The following is a 20,553-nucleotide window of genomic DNA, read 5'->3' as shown; positions in this document are numbered from 1 at the left end:
TTGCAGTGTCTCACTACCCTCATTGTAAAAAATGTCCCTGTTGTATTCAATCTAAATTGATGTATTCTCATTTGCTCCTTGTCCTGTCACTACAGGCCCTGGAAAACAAACTGCATTTTTCTTATAAGCCTCCTGTATGTATTGGAAGGCCATAAGAAAGTCTCCCTGCAGCCACCTGTTCTCCAGGATGAAAAATCCAAACTCTCTCTCAGCATTACTTCACAGAAGAGGGTGGCCCAGATCACTGGCTATTTTCATGATCTTTTTCTGGACACACTGAACATGGCCATGTCATTTTTGTCCCAGTGGAGACAGTACTCCAGGTGGATTCTCCCAAGAATGAAGTCTGTGGGAGGATCACCTCTCTTACTCTGCTGGCCAGACTTTTTGTGCAGCCCAGGATATGATTTTCTGGTCTGCAAGTGAGCATTTCCAGTTTATGTCAAATTGTTTATCCTCCAGTATGCCACGTCCTTCCCTGCAGGGCTGCTCTCAGTATCGAAGTCTGTATGGATACTGGGCATAGCTCTGACACATAGACACAGGATCTTGACGTTGTTGAACCTTATGGTGTTCACATGGGCCCACACCACAATCTGTCCCAAGGTCCCTCTGGATGGCATTCCATCCCTCCAGCAATTAACCACTCAGCTTAGTGTCATGTGGAAACTTGCGCCTGATCCCATCATCTATGTCCTTGACAAAGATATTAAATGCTTCTGGTTGCAGTATGCATCCTTGAGGGACACCACTCATTGCTGAGTTTCACTTGGAGACTGAGCTGCTGATTGTAACTCATTGGACATGGCCAATTCCTTGTCCATCTATCTGTCAAACACACATCTTTCCAAGTTAGAGGCAAGGAAGTTGTGCTTGGATATCGTGTGCCAAAGGCATTGCAGAAGCTGAGGCTCTCTCTGTAGCTGTCTCACTCCATTGCAGGAGGCCACTATCTTGGTCAGGCACAATTTTCCCTTTGTGAAGCCACGCTGGCTGTCTCTAATCACCTCTCTGCCATCCATATGTTTCAGAATAAGTTCCAGGGGGATCTGTTCCACGCTTTTACTGGGCTCTGAGGCATGGCTGACCTACTAGTAGTTCCTGGGGGTCTTCTTTTTATCCTTTTAAAGGAGAATGTGGTATCACTTTTATCCAGTCATTGGAGACTGACTGCTATGACTGTTAAAATATTATTTGGCGTGGCTTAGCAGCTACATCTACCAACTCCATCAGGGTCCTGGAATGTAAATGTGGTGCTCATTTTATAAACTAAGATGGTTCCATTTCTGATCTAAATGGTATAGTATATTTGACTGTAATTCAGACAGCAGAATAGGTTTCTGGGGCTCTTGTTTATGTTAAACAAAAGTAATAATCTGTGTGCAATAACATTAAGCAACCCAGCTGAATATTTTCATTTATTTCTTCATTAATAACTGCCTACAGAAAGGAAAGGGGAAATAAAAGACCTTTAGGTTGCATTATCTGAAGGTTTCCTAACCCTTTGGTTGGAATGCAGGATTTATATTGCACTTGCAAATTGAGGAAATTGAAACAATTTTATTTTTTGGTTTACAGAATTAGTACAAGATAACCTCATCATAACCAGAGTTTCTCATGCTAAGATACTTGTAAGCGGTTAGAGATTGAGTGTATAGGTAATTGCTCTAATCGTTTTCTCTGCTCTGTATGAATGAAAGTCAGGCTCAGTGGTGCCAGTGTGAGACTGCTCCTATTTTAAAGGTTTGTGAAATGAAAATGCAGTAATTGAGTTCAGATCTGTTGAATCATCAGAAATTTTGGGACCGCTTAAAAAACTTCTTGTGAATCTCCTTGCCTGGCAGGGAAGACGCAGATGTGTGTTTTCCTATGTGTGGTTAGGTAGGCCAAGGTACTGGCCTCCCATTTACTCAACAGAGGGCCCCTCCTGAGCCTGCTGCACCCTTGCTGGGCCACAGGAAGAGCTGGATCACCCCTCAGGCTCACACACAGCCACCAGTCCTGCTGGGCTCAGTGTGCAGGGTCCTGCATCACTGTGCAGGCACAGTCATTAGCTGCAGCATTGATTCATTTACCATCCAGCTGGAACTCTCTCTTACATCTCTCTTTTCTTCCTGTCTCCCATTTCAGAATGAAGCAAAATGCAGATGTCCCCTGAGTGGAAGTGTTAGTTTCAGACAGATATTTTGTACCCCTAAATGTGTTAGCAGTGTCTATATAGGTCCCCTTTTAAGCTTAAGGGAAGAATAACATATCAAGTGTCTTTATAAAATGCACAACACGTAGCACAAATAACCTAACTAGTGCTCCAAAGATGTTCATCACAGCTGTAAGAAAGACACTTAGTTTGAGGAGGTGATATTTCCCACATGCACCATGCCAGTCTAATCTCTTTCCTTCTCCGTTGTTTTGTTTGGAAGCTGCTTAAATTGACACTACTATTGAGAAAAATCTTGCTGCAACATCAGGCCAAATATTGTTCCTTTACTTTTTCTCAATATATCTTGCTATTCCCAAATAAATGTCTCAGAAATACAATGACATTGCACAGTTAAATGATTAAGAAAATGCATTGTAAAGTCACTAATTTAATAGGTTTTTAATATCAATGAAACTTTTTTTTCCACTATCACAAATAAACTGAAATGAGACTATTTACTTGGACACACTTGAGAAAAGCTGCTGTAATGGAGGAAGGTGTCTCTTTTCAGTACCAAAATGAAAACAGAACTCTGCATTTAGGATCAGGACAGAGTCATTGGTGGCAGTAAATTATTTGAGTTCTGATACTGCAAACAGTTGGACGTGGTCCTTCATGCCTTGGGGGCGTCATGGTTGTGACAATGTGGTCTGAGAATCACACTATGCATACAGCTTTGCACTTTAACTCCATTTAGGATACAGCAGAATGTGGAAAAGTAACTTTTGATTCTTAATTTACTTGGGGTTTTTACTATTTTCTGTAATATTTCTCTGCTACTACTCATTATCAGTTATTTCTTCTTTCTGATACTTCTGGAACATAAGTGCATGTGCTAGTGGTGGAGAAGTGGCACAGAGCAGAACAGCCCTATTAAAGATATTTTCTTATGTGTTTTGTTTAAAATTCATTGCATTAAAATTTGAAAACCATGTGAAATTTGAAAGGTTAATCTTGTCATTAATTCAGATTCTGTAGTGCTGTGTTACGTAATGAACAAATGTATTGTATTATTAGGGAAGTCCCATTTTTCCTTGAATTACCAGTGTCTGTTGGAAAAATATCTGGGACTATCTTGCATTTGGATGGAATGCTTGCTATTGCTTCTTGTCTCATTTGCTGTTGATCCTGCTCTTTCATCCTACAAAGTTCTTTAGAGACTTATTAGAACTCACTATTTCGGCAGGCCTTAAATGCTGAAAAGGAACTCAGACCTCAAACAGTGATCAAAAATTCCATAACATATGTTATCTTAGGAACAAGCTCTTAGTTTGTTACTGAATGTCACCATCAACCAAACAGACTTTAATTAAATACCAAAGATCACAGTAAGCATTGGTTGAGGACGTAACAGGGTGTGCTCAACTCTTACATTGTCAGTTAAGCCCTTGGGCATGGCCCTCAGCTCTGGCTGAATTGGCTCCTCCAGTGGCGAAACGTGAGAAGTTGTGTTTAATTTTGCATGCAAAAAAATATTGAAATTATTAAATGAAGAGTTGAAAGTAATTAATTTTAAATGCAGTTGAATAAGTATTGAGTCTTAAATTCTGTTCCAAGGAAGGGTTGCAGTCTCAACTTCTTTTGATGTCCTGTTTAACCTTGAAATTTGCAGTTGAAGAAAAGCTAGAAGACATTACTGATTATTAGAACTGGAACTTAGATATGTGAGAAATCGATTGTTTTTATGGTTGGGAAAGTTCCTCTTGAAAAAGTAATTTTATTTTTCTAGCGGACCAAAAGCTGGTTCTTTACATTTTAACCACAAAATATAGAAGGCTGAAATGTAAATTTGCAGAAGTATCTTTGAGAACAGAGGTAAGTGGGAGGAAATCTGTTAATGAAATCAAACCAATATTATAAAAATGAATAACAAATTTATAAACATTCAATAGATTTTTGGTGGTGGGATTACTAACTGAATACATTTTGGAGCAATGCTGAAACGGAAAAAAAAAATCTGGTTTTCCAAGAAAGAGCAGGAAAAAGGCAAAAAGAAAGATGGCTTTCTGTTTTTGAAGTTGTCTGACAAAATACACAGCAATAGAATACAAAAGGCCTCTTTCTAATTGAATTACAAACTGTGTAATAGTTTAAACTGCAACAGCTGGTCTTACGAAGCTACCATATTCCTTGGAGACATGCTCCTTGGATTTTTTTGAGAATCTTACTAGACCAGTTCAACATTGCATTCTAAGTCTTTGTGCTGAAATAGCAAGATGTAGAGCTTAACAGCTCAGGCTTTATTAAACAATGACTAAAGTGAAGGACAGCACATGGTGTTTGTCCATGTATTAATTTGTCTTTAGTAGCATCCTTCTCACTGTCTCAGCTCTGCTTTTTTTTGCTTTAGGCTGTCATATCCTGAAACAGTCAGAGCCTTATGGACAGCCCCTTGTTTAGTGGGGCTTGGAATCACTGGGTAGTTCTGGAGTGCTGCTACACATTTTAATTAATAAGTTCAGTGTTGATCCTGGGAATACTTACGAGGGTTTCTTCTTGTGGTTGAGGTTTCTCAATACATCCCTGAATTAGGTCGGCAAGGGAAAAAGTAGGGCCTGGGTGGTTTTCTAGGCTTAATGAAGTAACTACAATCATTTGAGTAACAGTTTTAAACTTGCACCAGAAAAGTACATTACTCTGCAATTGGTCACATGAGCTTGAATTCAGATTATTTTGAATGAGATTGCCAGCTGTGCTTTAGAAACATGTCAAACACCAAATGACTAACTGTCAGCAAAACCCAAGACAATGTATCACTATTTCTTTTTTTTTGTGTGGAAAGTTTATATGGTTTCATATATAGTTGTTTTGCTTCATTGGTCAACAGCACACCAACTAAAATGTCTGTTTCTTTGAAAACATATGGTGTTTATGTATTCTTAGAAAAATTTCAGTTGTGCTAATCCTAAATGGTTTTTTTTCTATTTAAGTTTCCAAAATAATGTTTTATAGGGTCTTTTTTAGTATAAGCAAAGTAATTGATATTTCTTTTGCAAACATAATGATTTTCATTTGTTTAAATGGAGATTCCTGTAACATTTAAGCATTTGGTTAAGAAAGACTTGCTATAAAGCAACTACATATCAGAATGTATGGTTTTATAACTCTTCTAAATATATTCCACAAGTATATAAACTAAAAAATTTTGTTTAGTAAAATACCTATGCACCTCTGGGTTTTTTAATTTTCATTTTTGAATGGTTAATGCGGAGAATAACATGTTGATTCATATTAGATGTGTTTTATTTTATAAATATTTTATTTACATCAAAATAATAGTACAAGTTTGCTTTAATAAAGCCCAGATTAGAGAAATGAGCGTGTTGTCTGATATATTTGGGTACACACCCCCCTCTCTGGAATAAAATCTCTGCAGTGCAGATATTCTGCATCCCTTTTACATATCAGTTTGTGACAGCTTGAATTGTAATTTTTGAGCATGGTAATTGTTGCACTGCAAAACCATAAAGGTGCACAGGTGGGCAAAGTGAGACCCTTGATGCCTGCCTGTGGTCTGATCTCCGATGTATCTCACACTGTGTTCGTGCCTTGAGTAGTGGTGACCTGCAGGAAGGAGAAGTCTGAGGTGAGGAGATGCTTTGCTCTGGCTTTGAAAGTCTGTTTTGTATGGCTCCGGGTGGGAAACAAAAGCAGGTGCCTTTTGCTTTTCTCATGCAATCCAAGACCATCAGACTGCCAGAAGCAGCCTTGGTTTGTAGATTTAGTTAGTGTCCATGACATTTGAATCTCTTGCAAATCTTACTTTTTGTCTTTTTTAAATTATTACCTCTATACATTTTGTTCTCCTTTTTTACAGTATTCTGTAACTTCTCTCAAGACCATCCCAGAATTATGTAGAAGGTGTGATTCACAAAATGAAGACAGAGCAGGTATGATGCCCATTTTTGTCCACCCATACTATTCTAGGCTTTGTTTTAATCCTGTACAGTTTGGCAACAATCACTTCTTGGCAGTGTCCTGTTGTTTTGTTTTTTCTCATTTATGTACAGTGTTCTGGAAACATGAGTTTCTTTTTTTTCAACAGATGTTAGTTCATTAGAAGGAAAGAAAGTTCCAAAAAAGGATTTGGCTGTATACAGATAAATGTAGGGCTTCATCTCAGCAGCTCCAAACCACAGTATGTGCAACAATTTACTTGAAAACCCGAGAAACCATTGGTGACAAGACGTAATAATGTAGGCGCCAATGAAAAAATGTTGGATACATTTACTACCCATATGGCCACGACCAGTCTGAGGGATGATGTTTTGCCAGAGTCTGAAACTGTATCAAGGATGCTACATGATAGAATCTACTCTAAGGCATACTGTAATAGTTAAGATTAAAGCAGAGTTTTTTAGTTTAATAGTGTAAACTAAATGAAGAATCATGGCATATAGATGAGAACCAGCTGGAGACCTTCCCCCTGCCCCCTGACAAAAAGTGCATTCAGCGTTGTTTTTCACTCTGTAAATCAGATTAATCCGCTTTTATTTTTCTCTTCCTGATGGAGGAGAAATGAATTGGTAAGAGAAGTATTTTTGTTGAGCTATGAAAAGTTTATTGTGCTTTTTTGATCTTTTAATTGGACTTTTGTTAATGTTCTTTCATCAAGTACTTTTATAACAGAAGCAGGAGATCTGGAATTGATGGGATGATGGGATGATACAAGGACTTAAGAACCATGCAATATTTCAGCAACTTTTATTTCTATCTTTTCTTTCAGACTTTTTAAAATTTCTACTGTGTTTAACTTAAGTGAAAACTTTCTGAGTGCTACTTCTTCTAACAGACTTATTAGAGGCCAGGTCAGCACATGCCACTGTCCTTGGCAATAAAGAGAAGCAAACCTCTCCTTACAATACTTACTTGCATATTACTTTCACAATACTTACTTGCCTACACAGGGCACAGCAGTGGTTGCACACACAGTATTATTTGTTGCAAGCAAGAGCAGGGCAGAAGTGTAATGGGTGAAGACTCCTAATGCACCCCCCCTCAGATTACCCTATCTCCTTCTACCCCAGTCTCACCCCACCGTCCTCTCCATCCTCCTTTGCATATTCCCCTCTTCCTTCACATCCTACCCCTTTACACCCTTGTATCCTTCCCCTACCCCTGTCTCATCCCTGTCCCTTTTCTTCTGTCTTCTTTCTTCCTTCTTGCTGGTACTTCCTCCCTTGATCATCCCTTGCTCATCCTGACACCTTCCCCCTTTCTTCCAATTCCTTCCCACTTCTTCTCCTTTCTTACCCATAGTTACTCCACTCTCCCTGTTCTCCTATTGTCACACCATTGCTCCACACTATTCTTCTCCCACTCTTCTCTCATTCCTCCTGCCTCCTCCTCTCCCCCTTCCTTGTTTTCATCCACTTCTTCCGCCTTCTGCTCATCCTTCTTCCCTGCCATACTGCAGAGCATTTAATCCCTCATTGCTCCCCACATGCTGCCACCATTCTCTCCCATATTCCTCCTCCCATTCTTCTTTCTTCATTTAAAATTAAGGTAGTAGTCATAAAGTGAAATGTAATCCAATAGTAAGGATGAAATATTGGTTAGGAGCTCTTCCTTTAGATTGTGGGATGCTGACAGCATCCCGTGTATCTCTCTTGTTCTGTGGTTGCCTCTGCAGATGGACATTTTTTGATTATGATTTTAATTAAATCATCATCTATTCCCTTAAAAAGGGGTTGACAGAAGCAAATACAGGGATTGCTGGAAGACAGTAGTAGCTCTGGGGGGCTACAGTAGAAGCTCTGTTAATTACAGATTGGTTAAAAGTATAGAGTAAAAAGTAGGTCTTTTGCACTGATAGTAGTATTGGCATAGTGGAAACAGTACTAAAAGCTGGGTTTTCTTGCTAGTCAACACTTATTTTGGTGAATTGGAGATAGTACTGAAATATTTTTGTTTTTACTCTGTTTATTTACTGAGTAATTATACAGTGCTGAACAGGAGTGTATCACTTTACATGTCTGTACAGATTTGAGTATCTCAAGTGTCTTGAAATATCAACATAGCTGGATTAGTCAACATTATATAAGGCTCCATTTGATAACTTTTCACAGTTGCAGTTGACGCAGTCTTTTGCCTTCCCTGTACTGTAGATCATTAAAATAATGATGCCAAAGTATTGGTGATGTGTGCTATTTTTAATGAAAATGGATTATATAATAAATCTTTCATACTTTAGCATGAAGCATTCATAGTAATTTATATCTGCATTCCACTGTTAATTCAAGTAGTTACAAATAGAAAAACTCAGAGGTTTTACAAAGTGCTGATCTAGCTTTTTACCTCTTACTGACTCCTGCTTACTTAGAGGTTGCATTTCTCCTTTTTTTTTTTTTAACTTTTTAGGCTTTTTTTTTAAAACAGAGAGGACTATGAAAGTAGCTGTCCAATAATTCTTTTTTCAGAAGAACTAAAAGTTAAGCAAATGTTAACCATAGTTAAGACATGTCATAATCTAAAATACAATTGTCTGTCATCTTTCTCTTAGGAAAATATTTAGTTCACTAATACAGTTAAGAAAAAATTGTGGAGAAAGTAAGATTCAAATTTATACTTGAAAAATAATTATATATATGTATATATGCATATATACATAGGCAACAATTTTCACTAGCAGGATTGTTGGAACAGATATAAACCAGACCCATTTCTTATTATGGAATTACATTTCTTAACTATATGGCTAATAATATGGAAGCGTTACTATTCATTGTTTGCAGATAAGTTTGGTAAATAGCCCTGTCATTCTGATTTTCTTCCCCTCTTTCATGTAAATACTGAATAATAAGTTAGTAACATATGAAAGTATTTGGTTACATTGTTTTCAAATTACTCCGAGCACTTTTAATCCTAGGCAAGTACTGTGTTTAGAAGTCATTGAGTCTTCTCTAGTATTTCACATAATTCCTTCAGCAGGCTTTTTGGGTTTTTTTAACTATTTCTGATGGCCTGCAACTTTTGCTCAGATTACTTGTTCTTTTGGAAATGGAGGTATTAGAAAGTTTTCCCAATGTGTAGTTTTTCCTCCTTGAAATGCCATCATTGCCTCCCTTTATTGGAAAGCACTGGCAGGTGGAGGGTGTTGTTGGGAAGGTCCTGTTCCTGCCTCACTCTTTTGCAAGATGTGCATGACAGCCATGAAGCAGCAGAGTCTCCATCCTGTCTCAGAATCAAAGAATCACAGAATATTCTGAGTTGGAGGGTGCCCACAAGGATCATCGAAGTCCAACTCCTGGCCCTGTGCAGGACAGGGGCCCGTACACCCCCAGAGTCACCCCATGTGCCTGAGAGCATTGCCCAAACAGTTCTTGAGCTCTGTCGGGTCAGTGCTGTGACCACTTCCCCAGGGAGCTGTTCCAGTGCCCAGCCTCCCTCTGGGTGAAGAACTTTTCCTGATATCAAACCTAAACCTCCCCTACAGAGTTTCATGCCATTCTCCTGAATCCTGTCACTGTCACCACAGAGAAGAAGATCAGTGCCTGCCTCTCTGCTTCCCCTCATGGGGGAACTGCAGAGCTGGAATGAGGTCTCCCCTCAGTCTCCTCTTCTCTAGTCTGAGCAGACCAAGTGACCTCAGCCACTCCTCACACGGCTTCACCCCAAAACCTTTCACCATGCTTGTCACCCTCCTTTGGACTCTCTCAACAGCTCAATGTCTTTTTTATGCTGTGGCACCCAGAACTGCCCCCAGCACTCAAGGTGAAGCTGCCCCAGAGCAGAGCAGAGCAGAGCAGGACAGTCCCCTCCCTTGGGGAATTGTCCCTTGCATCAGGCACTGCTGGCCATGCTGTGCCCAATGTACCCCAGGACACGGGGCCCTCCTGGCTGCCAGGGCACTGCTGGCCCATGTTCAGCTTGCCATTGACCAAGACCTCCAGGTCTGTTTCCATGGCTCTGCTCTCCAGCCTGTCATTCACATTCTCATCCAGTCTGTCCATTCATCCAGGGTTTCCCCATCTGAGGAGCAGAATGCATCACTTTCCTTTCTTAAGCTTCATACAGTTGGTGATTGCCCAGGCCTCTGATCTGTTGAGGTGTCTCTGCAGGGCCTCTCTGTCTTCAGAGGGAGTAACCAGCTACTCCTAATTTTGTATCATCTGCAAACTTCCTTAGTATTCCTTCAAGTTCTGCATCCACGTCCCTTAAGTCTTCTCAGAGTCCTTCTTGGATTTAGGGAATTCTGACTCAGGAAAGTTCCAAGGGATCCTTGGACCCAGGATATGTGTCAGTACTCTGAGATTACAAGGAAAGAGATACAGTGTTGGCAAAAAATTGCAGGGAAAATCATGGTTTATCCACAATAAAGTGATTAAGGGTAATTGTTTTTTCTACAGTTGTGCATCAAGATAATGATCTTTTAGGTAGCATAATAACCACTAAAGTGGACATTATCTCAGCTGTTTAGAGCAGGGTGCTAATTAACTCCAAGACTGTGGGTTTAAACCCTGTACAGGCCATTCACTTAAAAACTGGACTCAATGATCCATGTGGATACCTTCCAACTCAGAATATTCTGTGATTCTCTAATTTTTTTATCTTCAAAGATTAAAATTAAAGGGTGTGGTTTAGAAATGGACCAAGCTAGCACATTTTTCCTGAAATGAAGTGTTAGCCAGAGTGCCCGTTGATTTCCAGCATTGTTTAATATAGAATTATGAACTGAAACAGAAATCAGTCCTTTATGCTTTTGTTACTAAGCATAAAATTGGTTGTATTCTTTCTGGGCAAATTTTCTAAGGACACTTGAACAAATGGTTCAAGACAACAGTGTTAAACAAGCTTCACTGAACCATGTCATTGTTGAAGTGTATTCTGTCATCTGTGATGGCTTTCAGCTGCCATTAAATGGCTGTTTCAAATGAAGGCAATATACTACTCTAGATCTTTATTCACTGATTGGTAAAAACAAATTCACTTTTAATGCCCAGCAGTTATCCTTCTGCACTGCTTGATTCATTATTCATTCCCAAAGAAACTGCCATTTGAAAAATTATTCAAAATATTAGTGTTCTAATTGAGAAAAACAAATCAATGAGCAGAAAATTTCTGTCTCAAGTTCTTGGTAGTTTTTAGTTGTATGAGAAAATAAGTAAAATTTGATTTGGAAGCAGTGTTAAAAACCATCAATTTCACAGACTTGTATTCTTTATTCTATATTTGAGACTATACTCTCCAAATATATCCCAGGTAAATACGTCTGAAACAATAAAATACTGATTGGATCATTCCTTGGTAGAATACTGAAGAATTTTCTTAGTAAAAAGTAATTGTGCTAGCTACATATAAGTTCTTTTCCTATCACATTTTTGCATCCTCCCTCTTCTTTTTTCACACATTGTATGCCAGAATGACCTCTTCTGATTTTTCATTGGAACTTTGTTTGCTATCTTCCTTTTACGTCCATAGATCACTCTATACAAGAGTAAAGCAAATTTATTAATTTCAAAATTTTCTTTGCTTTTCCTTTATTACGTATTCGAGAATGACAGCTTTTGTGTTATTCTTCCTCAAGCCAAGATAAGAAAAAATATTCATTCACAGAGATTCAAATTGTTTGAATTACCTGGAAAAGATGCACTGTTATTTAAAAGTACTATTTATTTACCCTGTATACTTGTCCTTTTTTCTTTAGAGTGACTTGAAATTCCACTTAATAGGGGAGCAAACACTCTCCATTTTTTTCTGTGCAGGGTTGTTCTTTAATTGAGGTCCTCATGCTATAAGAGTTTATGTTAAAGAACTCCAGTATGTGTTCCTGGTTCAGGTTATTGATATATTAAAACTGTAAAACAGTGCCACCTTCAGTCAAAATGAATTCAGTTAAATATGAATTTTGTGATATTAATAAAGAAGTAAATAGATCCTTGGATCTGGCTCTGATTATCCACTGATTTGTAAGAGACACCCGTTCCTCTATCACTTGGAGCCCACATTGGTGATTACAAAAATGAGTTTTTGGAAAGTTTCCCTAGTGTAGTCAACACCTCAGCACCTGTATACAAAGTCAGAATCACAATGCTTTATCTTAATGTGGTCTTATTTGATTCAAATCTCTGCTGAAGGCATATCAGAAGGAAGAAGCTCAGGTATTTCTTTCAGATGACAGTAAATCTCCAAATTTGAAACTTTGTGTAGATTTGCTGCAGGTCCCCTCCTAATACTGCATGAGAATTAAGTTGAAATACTGCATTTTAAAAAGTATGAGCAGTTGTCAATGCTATTCACAAGCTTTCTTAAAGTAAAACATGATACTGATATTTTCGTTATACTCAGGACAATTTAGAGGCATTTTGGTGTTTGCCATTAGACTGTAAGTATCACAGAAACTGCCTGTCACATGTGTAAAATTTCATCTGTAAAGGATGTTATCTTGATGATTGGAGAAAACTTAGTTACCCTGTTGTTCTACAGATGCTTGTATACCAGATACTGCGCCTCTCACCATGCTCTAGATACAGAGGTGATTGAAAAATACTCTGAAGTCAACAGATGCTTCCTACTGGAAACATGCTATAAGGATCAATTTTGATTCCTAAAAGTAGAATCAGGTGGGGATTAAATTGAAATATGAGTTGCTTCCTAGTTGCCTCCTTTTCTGCTTATTTGCCCCCCAGTAGTTCTAGAACATATGTAAGTAAATAAATATATAAGAAAACCTTTAAATAAGGCTGCAGGCCTCTGGACTCTTTTGTATTATGCCTTCCTCAAAAAAAAAAAGAAAAATAGAGCACAATGTATGGTGAGGAACTACATCTGCAAATTTGGCCCTTGCAGGTTTTTGCCAGATAAAGTTTTTTTTTTGTGACAAAGAAATACTTTGACACCTCAGGTCTATCAGGCAGCTAACACTTCTTCACCAACACGAAAGAAGTCTGCAGTTTCTATATTGTTCGCTCTTTTTGCCTCAGTAATACAATAGTAGAATTATCCAAGTCTCTTATATTAATGAGTAAAAGTTTGGAAAATAATTTTGACACATAGTTGGGGGAAAAAGATTTTCATCACTTTTTAGGAGTATACCAGAATTATTTGTCAGATTCTGGAATCCAGCTAGCTGCTCCACATTCTAGCCCCCTGCCTTAAACTCAGGCCATCTTTTACTGTTGTTTATAAAACAATCAAACAGTATTTATTTGACCCAGACTTTTAATGGCCCCTGTCTGAGTTCATAAGTATGGAGAGATGAGCAAGAGGCTTTTCCTCTGGAGCAGCTGTTTAAGACCACTCAGCATTACCCCTGCTGTGCTGATGCTTTGGGAGCTGTAGGCAACACTTGCTTTTGCTTCCTCGGGTAACAAGCATCTGAAAGCACAAAGAAAGAGATTGAAGCCATGTCCCAGTCCACTCCAGGCTATGGCTGCAGTGCCATGGAGAGGGAAATCATGCTCTAACTGCCTAAGGACTGATGCAGCTCCCAAGGAGCAAATGGCACAAAGAAATACTGTGTCTGTTAGTCTGACTTGCTTTTGTCCCTTCAGGTATATGGTTAAATGCTATGTTCTAATCCTTTATTAAAAACAGTGGAAATTCATCATCTCAGTTAAGTGAAGAGGAGGATTTTAAGTCAGTAAAAATATTGCTAACTGGTTTTGGTATTCCAGTTTAGTTCTTTTCCCTGGAACAGCTGTGTTTGTAAGGAGATGTTAATAAAAAATACAGTGAAGAATGGAAGTACCTTACTGTGCTCTAACTTTAATGAAAGAAAGGAGAAGTACATGACTTCACAATTATCTGAGGCAGATTTGTAACAAACATCACTGCTTCTTCTCAGTGCCTGATTTTACAGTTTGGTCACCAGTGGTTCATGTAAATGCATGTTATTAAAGTAAAAAGTGGAGAAAGTGAAGCAACAAAATAAATGTAAACTTAAATAAAGTGATGACAAACAAAATGCTGATGCCTTTTCCTCTGTCTAGACCCCTGTGTTGAAAGCAGTGTTTTCATAAAACTCAGACAGAATTCATTTCCATACTGAGTGCTTAATAGTTCCTGTCAGAACAAAACAGCTGGGAAACATATGGTATCCATTTCCCAGTATCACTTGGAAAAAATTTCTCATGTAAATAAAACCAACATAAAAGTGTAGGCCTTTGAACCTAGAATCTTATACAATACATAAATAAGTCAGTACAGTGCGTTCTTTGTATTGGCCCACTAAGTTACATGCCTTTTGATTATTATTATTTTTATTTCTTCTTCAGAAATGTTTTCTTAAGCACTTCCAAAAGTATTAATGTAATTTTCAGACATCTTTAACTACTAAGCCATACTAATCTTTTGCTTCAGATATTGATGTTGCACTGAAAGTGTATATATCTGTTTCCTTAGGAAGGTGTTCATGGCAAATTTTGTGTTTTGACCACAAATTAGATCCCACTGATATGCAGTTAGCACATGTTATAAATCTGCTTTGTTTAAACAGTATGCTTGACTTTCAGACTGCTTTAACTCTTAGTGTACCTTGAAAGGGGTGTTGTAACTGCCTAAATGCTTTTGTGGTTTTTGTGCTGTCCCTTAAATGAAAATACCAAGAGATAGAAAACTATTTGCCAGAATTCCACTTACTATGAAGATCACCAATATTACCAGATGGGACTATTTCTGAAAGAGTACAAATTCAGTAGGATTGAGTTCACGTTCAGTAGAATTAAGAGTTCAGTTGACTTGATCTCCTTCCCTTCTCGCAAGTCAGATTCACTGCTCAAACTATCCTGCAGTGCGCTGAAATAATTGCCTGGAAGGTCCAGAGAGCTATAGATATGGATGCGGATGTGGGTGTGAGTGTACACAGGTTATAGATATAAGGGATGGAAAGTTTGACAGAGAAGGCAACATAGAGAGGAGAAGTTCAGAAGGAACATCACATCTCAATAAGTCGGCTTAATTTTTAGATCAGAGAATCACAGAATTGTTTAGGTTGGCTAGAGCAGGTTAAGCCAGGTCTGTGTCCAGTAGAACTCTATCTCTAATGATGGAGATTTCAAAAATCTCTGGGCAACTATGCCAGTGTTTGACCAGCCACACAATTTAAAAAGTGTTTTTTTGTGCTCAGACAGAATTTCTTCAGAATTTCAGCCAGGTGCTGGCTGCCTCTTGTCCTGTCATGGAAAAGAGCCTTGTTACCTCTTCTTAATGATGAGATTCCTTCTGACCCTTTCCTTCCCCAAGCTGAACAGTCCCTGCTCTCAGTTGATGTTCATGAATTTCTAGTTCTTTTAAGAAAAATACATCTTCCAGACGAAACAGGCCTTAAATATTGAGTTGTTGTTATTGGTGCTAAAACAAATCCACTAAAAAGCTTTGGCTCTTTTGTTGCCCTCTCAGAAAATCATCCGACTCTTATGATGCCTCTCAGTGCAGCGCAGAGTACAAACTAACATAGTTGGACCAGACCCCTGTAAATGCCACTAGGCTATTGCTCACAGAATGGTCAGGTTGGAAGGGACCACAGCAGGTCATGGGGTCCAGTCTCCCTGCTCAAGCAGAGCCATCCCAGGGCATGTGGCACAGGATTGTGTCCAGGTAGTTCTTGAATATCTACAGTGGAGGAGATTCCAGAACCTCTCTGGGTAACCAGTTCCAGTGCTCAGTCACCTGCACTCGAGTTTGGGTGGCACTTCTGTGCCTCAGTGTCTGCCCATTGCCTCTCCTGCTCTTGCTGGGCACGGCTGAGCAGAGCCTGGTCCCTCCTCATGACGCCCTCCCTTCAGATACTCATAGACATTGATGAGGTCCTGCTCCAGTTGTCTCTTCTCAAGGCTGAACAGGCACGGCTCCCTCAGCCTTTCCTGGTAAGAGAGATGGTCCTGTCCCTTACTAACAGGGACAGCCTGGACCCACTCCAGAAGCTCCATGTCTCTCTTGTACTGAGGAGCCCAGAACTGGACACAGCACTCCAGATGTGGCCTCATTAGGGCCAAGTAAAGAGTGAGGAACACTTCTAGGTCCTTGCTGGCAATACTTTTCCTGATGCACCCCAGAATGCCATTGGCCTTCTTGGGTACCAGCACACATCGTTGGCTCACGGACAACTTATTTTCTTGGTTAGAACTTGATTAGAACTAATTATTTGTAATTATTACATTATATATCCTTGAGAAAAGTTTTTTTTAGGAATGTAAAATTCTTCAGTTTTGATAGAGTTGCCATTAAATCTGTTTAGATATGAATCTGGCATGTTATCATATAATTCTTGTTTCTGGTATTTGGCCAGGTGTGTCTTTAAAAGCATGCTATCATGTTACGTATTAGGTAACACTCACTGCTAAATCAAATTCCTTTATTTCTCTAGTTTCCAGCAGCAGCTGGAACTGTGGGGTCTCAACTCTTCTTGGAAATGCACAGAAACCAACAGGAATTGCAGATGTGTGCAATAAATTCAGACCAGTGAAGAGGGTTTCTCCACTAAAGCACCAGCCAGAAAGCTCTGAGAACAATGAAAGTGATGACCAGAAGAACCAGAAGGGAGAATACCAGAAAGGCAGTGATTCTCAGTCTGCACCTCCAAATGATGACCAGAGTCCAGGAGAAGGAGAGAGCCTTAAAAGCAAAGGCACCGAGCCTGCTGTTCTGCTTGGGGAGCTGGAGCACTATGACCTGGATATGGATGAAATTTTGGATGTGCCTTACATTAAATCAAGTCAGCAACCTGCTCCTTTTACAAAGGTAGCTCCTGAGAAAAAACTTTTAAGTGTGTGTTCAACTGTGAACGGTCTAAGTGTCAAGACCTGTCCTGCAGGGAGCACAGAGAGCTCGCCTGCTGGCGGGACGCAGTTCTGTGTGCTGTCTCCTGTGAAAGGCAGTCAGCTGAGAAAAACGCAGCCCATTGTCCTTGATCAGCACAAGCATTCAGCAGAAGAATTAGAGCTTTCCCACCCTTTAGTTAAATGTGGCTCAGCCCATGAATCTGAAGCCCAAGGCAAGGGCTACTTCAGCAGGACACTTGCTGATCCTCTTGGTCACAAAGCTGAGAAGACCATGCCAAACTGCCACCGGAGGACTTTCCACCTGCAGACAGCAGTGGCAGAAAGCAAGCAGCTAGAGGAGCTGAGTATGAACTGGAGCAGTGCAGGGGGCCCAGAAGAGAGGAGTGAAGAGGTGAAAAAAATTAAGAGCATCTTAAACATTGTAAAGGAAGGCCAAATATCTTTACTGGTAAGTATCATCTTTTTCGTAACAAACATAGAATAAAAGTGATCTATGATGTGGTTTATTAGGCTAGCTAAGCTGATGTTCACATTTTGAATCACTGCCCTTTTTATCTTGCTGACTCCTTACTCCTTAGGAATTAAGCTTTTGGGGTTCCAAATTGAAAGCATTAATATTTGAATAAAATATGTAGCAAAACCAAGATACTAGGTTTATGTATGCATGGCCAAGATTGCTGTTTTATGGAGTACACTGAAATTATAAAGAAGGCAAGACATTTTAACTAATAAGATCTTTTAAATATCAAGTTTAAATCCTAAGTGAGTTTTGCCTTTCACATTTGTGGGTCACTTTGCTCAATTACTGCTGGTTTGCCAGTATTGTTATGTAGAAGTTGATGATGGGAACAGAGAGGCTTCTGTTGTATTCTGATTATTATTCAGGAGTGTTTATGCTGTTTTGTTGCAGCAGCGTTCTCAGGGAGGAGCTTTCTGTAAAGCCTGGTTGGCCTCTGACCCATATGAAGGCTTTTTTAGTAAATTCTAGCACTGTGATCAGGCACTGTCAATGATGGTTTCCAAAGTAACTGGCTGCAACTTTGCACAATGATGCAGAGCATGTGATCTCCACATGGAACAGCTGGTGAAGGCACAGTGTATGTATAAAAACTGTTTTTGTTAGATTTTTGTTTAGCTTCTCTGTTTAGCAGTCTAACTCAAGCACAAAGGCATGCCATTAACATAGAAACAAGGATAAAGGAAAATATTCAAAACTAGACAGAGGCAGAAGAGAATATTAGATTACTCATTAAGAAATAAAAGCAAGATAAATTTGTTCCAAAATAGAAATTGGGGGGAAAAAAGAGGACATCATAGGTAAGAAAATATGTATTTTTTCCAAAGTGGTTGAAACCTCTTCATGAAGTACACTCATGGAACAACACTCTGGCAAGACTGCATAACTCTAGAAACTTTGTTATTGCTACTTCTTGACTCTGTCTTCAATCTTCTGTTTTTCTTTTGGAGTTTCTCAATCCAATTATTTTGTCTTTAAATTAGAATTGGGCAGAAATAATGTATTACATCATAGTGGTGTTGAACTTTGAGTAAATATCTCGACAGTTTTTTTCATGAAAAAAAGCTGTCACACAAAAGTCTTTTGTCATGTGCTTTAACTATGTTTTAAATGGTGCTTAGCATAAGCTATTGCTTTTGTGATGAGCATAATTAATCAGGAATGTCTTTCAGAAGTCATGAATATTTTCTCTTCAATTATGTATCAATAAAATGCCAAAAAAATTTAAAAGGAGAGAAAACTCAAAATAGACAGAAATTATTAATATATGGGTATTTTTGCAGTTACCTTATTGACTAGACTAGTGCAAAGAATTGAAGGCAGTCAAGGTCTTGCACTGTTGCATGACATTTACATGAAAAGGAGAGAAACTTCACAATTAATCAAGCCACTAAACATCCCACTTCTGTCCTTATGCTAATAGTACCCAGGTTCTGTACAGTGAAGTGAAAAGCTCTGGACTTTTACTTGTAAAAGAACATGCCTATTGGGAAACCTCCTTGTGTTTGGCTTGTGTCTGGGGCTGTGAGGATAAATGTATCTTTTTATCCTTAGTTGTAACTAACATAGGGCTTTTTTTAACAGCCACATTTAGCAGCAGATAATCTGGATAAGATCCATGATGAATGTGACAACAATCTGTTGCATGTAGCAGCATCAAAGGGACATGCAGAATGCCTGCAGCATCTCACTTCTTTGATGGGTGAAGACTGTTTGAACGAACGAAACATTGAGCAGCTAACTCCAGCTGGGCTAGCAATAAAGGTAACAGGCCCTTTCTCTACTGTAAGTGACATGAAGGTCGTTTAGTTTCCTCCTGTGATGGCAGTAAGAAATGCATCTAGCAGGAGGTTATTTTTCAGGCTTTATAAGTGAGGGGAAAAAATCCCTGTTGGTTGGTACTATATAAGCAAAGTAAAATGCATTACTACACAAGATGTAATATCCACTGTATAATAGTGACAGCTTTTACATTGTTATCAGTGCATATGCATTAATTTTTAAATGAGTCTACTGAATCTAGAGACTATTTGTTATATTTCAAGCAGCTTTCACTTAACTTGGATTCACTTGTTTCTTTAGGGAGCATAACAGTTTCTTGTTTTTTTAAAAGTATTGGTATAATCTTGTAAGACAAGTGTGAGAGCAAGTTTACAAAGCATAAAAGCACCTTGAGGTGAAAATTCCCGGTTGTCCAAAGCAGTTGATGATTTAACCTCAATTGTTCTGGTTCTTTAGCGAGAGTGAATGGTTAAATGTCATTCCTTTTATCCTCTAAATACCTTAGGGACAAAGAAGGGAAGGGGTGAAACATAATACTAGAGTTTCTGTTTCTTTGAGGGGGTTTATTGTTACTTGCTTCCTGGGAAAGGTTTGGAAGCTGAGAAGACTGGTGGATTCCAACTTGTAGTTTTGCATATTTAAAGCATCATTTCAATGACCTAGGGCCCTAGTGCAGGTGTCAGAGTTGGTTTTTTTTTATTTTTCTGGGCCAAGCTATATGATTAGAAAATTAAACTGATCCTAGTTATACTAATGAAATGCTCTGAAATCTTGGCCTGTATCAAACTGTATATTTACAGTCTGCCAGTTTAAAGTCTCAGAAAATTTTTGCAATTTTTCTTTCTTGTTTATTCAAGGTAGGTATATAATATGTAAGCCAGTAAGTTCTGATACTTATTGCTTTTGTGGAAAAGAGGTGCACACCCCACATAGTAAAATATTATGGGAATTACAGTGGTATAAAGGAAGAGCAAGAAAAATTAATATCATTGTACCAGTTTTGAAAACCACTCTGGAAGTAAGAGTAAAGAACCACAAGGTTTAGTCAAGCCAGATGACTTAAAGGCTCTTATAGAACTTTGCAGTGACCCAGGACATGTCCAGTTATGTAAGTCATCATTAGAAATACTTGTGCGGGGGCACCCTCACTTGCAGGAAGAACTCCAACATATTCATACTCTTTTCTATGAATGACAAAGAATGTTCAAGTATTATTGGAAGTAAAGGAACCAATTGTTAAATAAGCCTGCCTTTCTCCAGAAAAAGACAAAAGGTGTTATTGGCTTATTCTTTAAATTCTGAAACAAACTGGAAAGTTCTAATAATTCTGATAA

At 38.7% G+C, this 20,553-nt stretch overlaps 1 protein-coding gene across 5 annotated transcripts in view; it reads left to right on the top strand.

Annotated features, from left to right (window-relative positions):
* The window catches only part of SNCAIP (synuclein alpha interacting protein), an 88,309-nt gene that overhangs the window by 39,770 nt on the left and 27,986 nt on the right, over positions 1–20,553 (top strand). For all 5 annotated transcript variants that reach the window (XM_005488429.4, XM_005488427.4, XM_005488428.4 and 2 more), the window contains 3 exons: positions 6,018–6,090; positions 16,506–17,368; positions 19,022–19,201. In XM_005488429.4, coding sequence (XP_005488486.1) covers positions 6,018–6,090; positions 16,506–17,368; positions 19,022–19,201 — 1,116 coding nt within the window. The remainder of the gene's footprint in view (positions 1–6,017; positions 6,091–16,505; positions 17,369–19,021; positions 19,202–20,553) is intronic.

The sequence above is a fragment of the Zonotrichia albicollis genome, chromosome Z (assembly GCF_047830755.1).
Source record: "Zonotrichia albicollis isolate bZonAlb1 chromosome Z, bZonAlb1.hap1, whole genome shotgun sequence".
NCBI lineage: Eukaryota > Metazoa > Chordata > Aves > Passeriformes > Passerellidae > Zonotrichia > Zonotrichia albicollis.
This window is presented reverse-complemented; position numbering and strand designations above follow the sequence as displayed.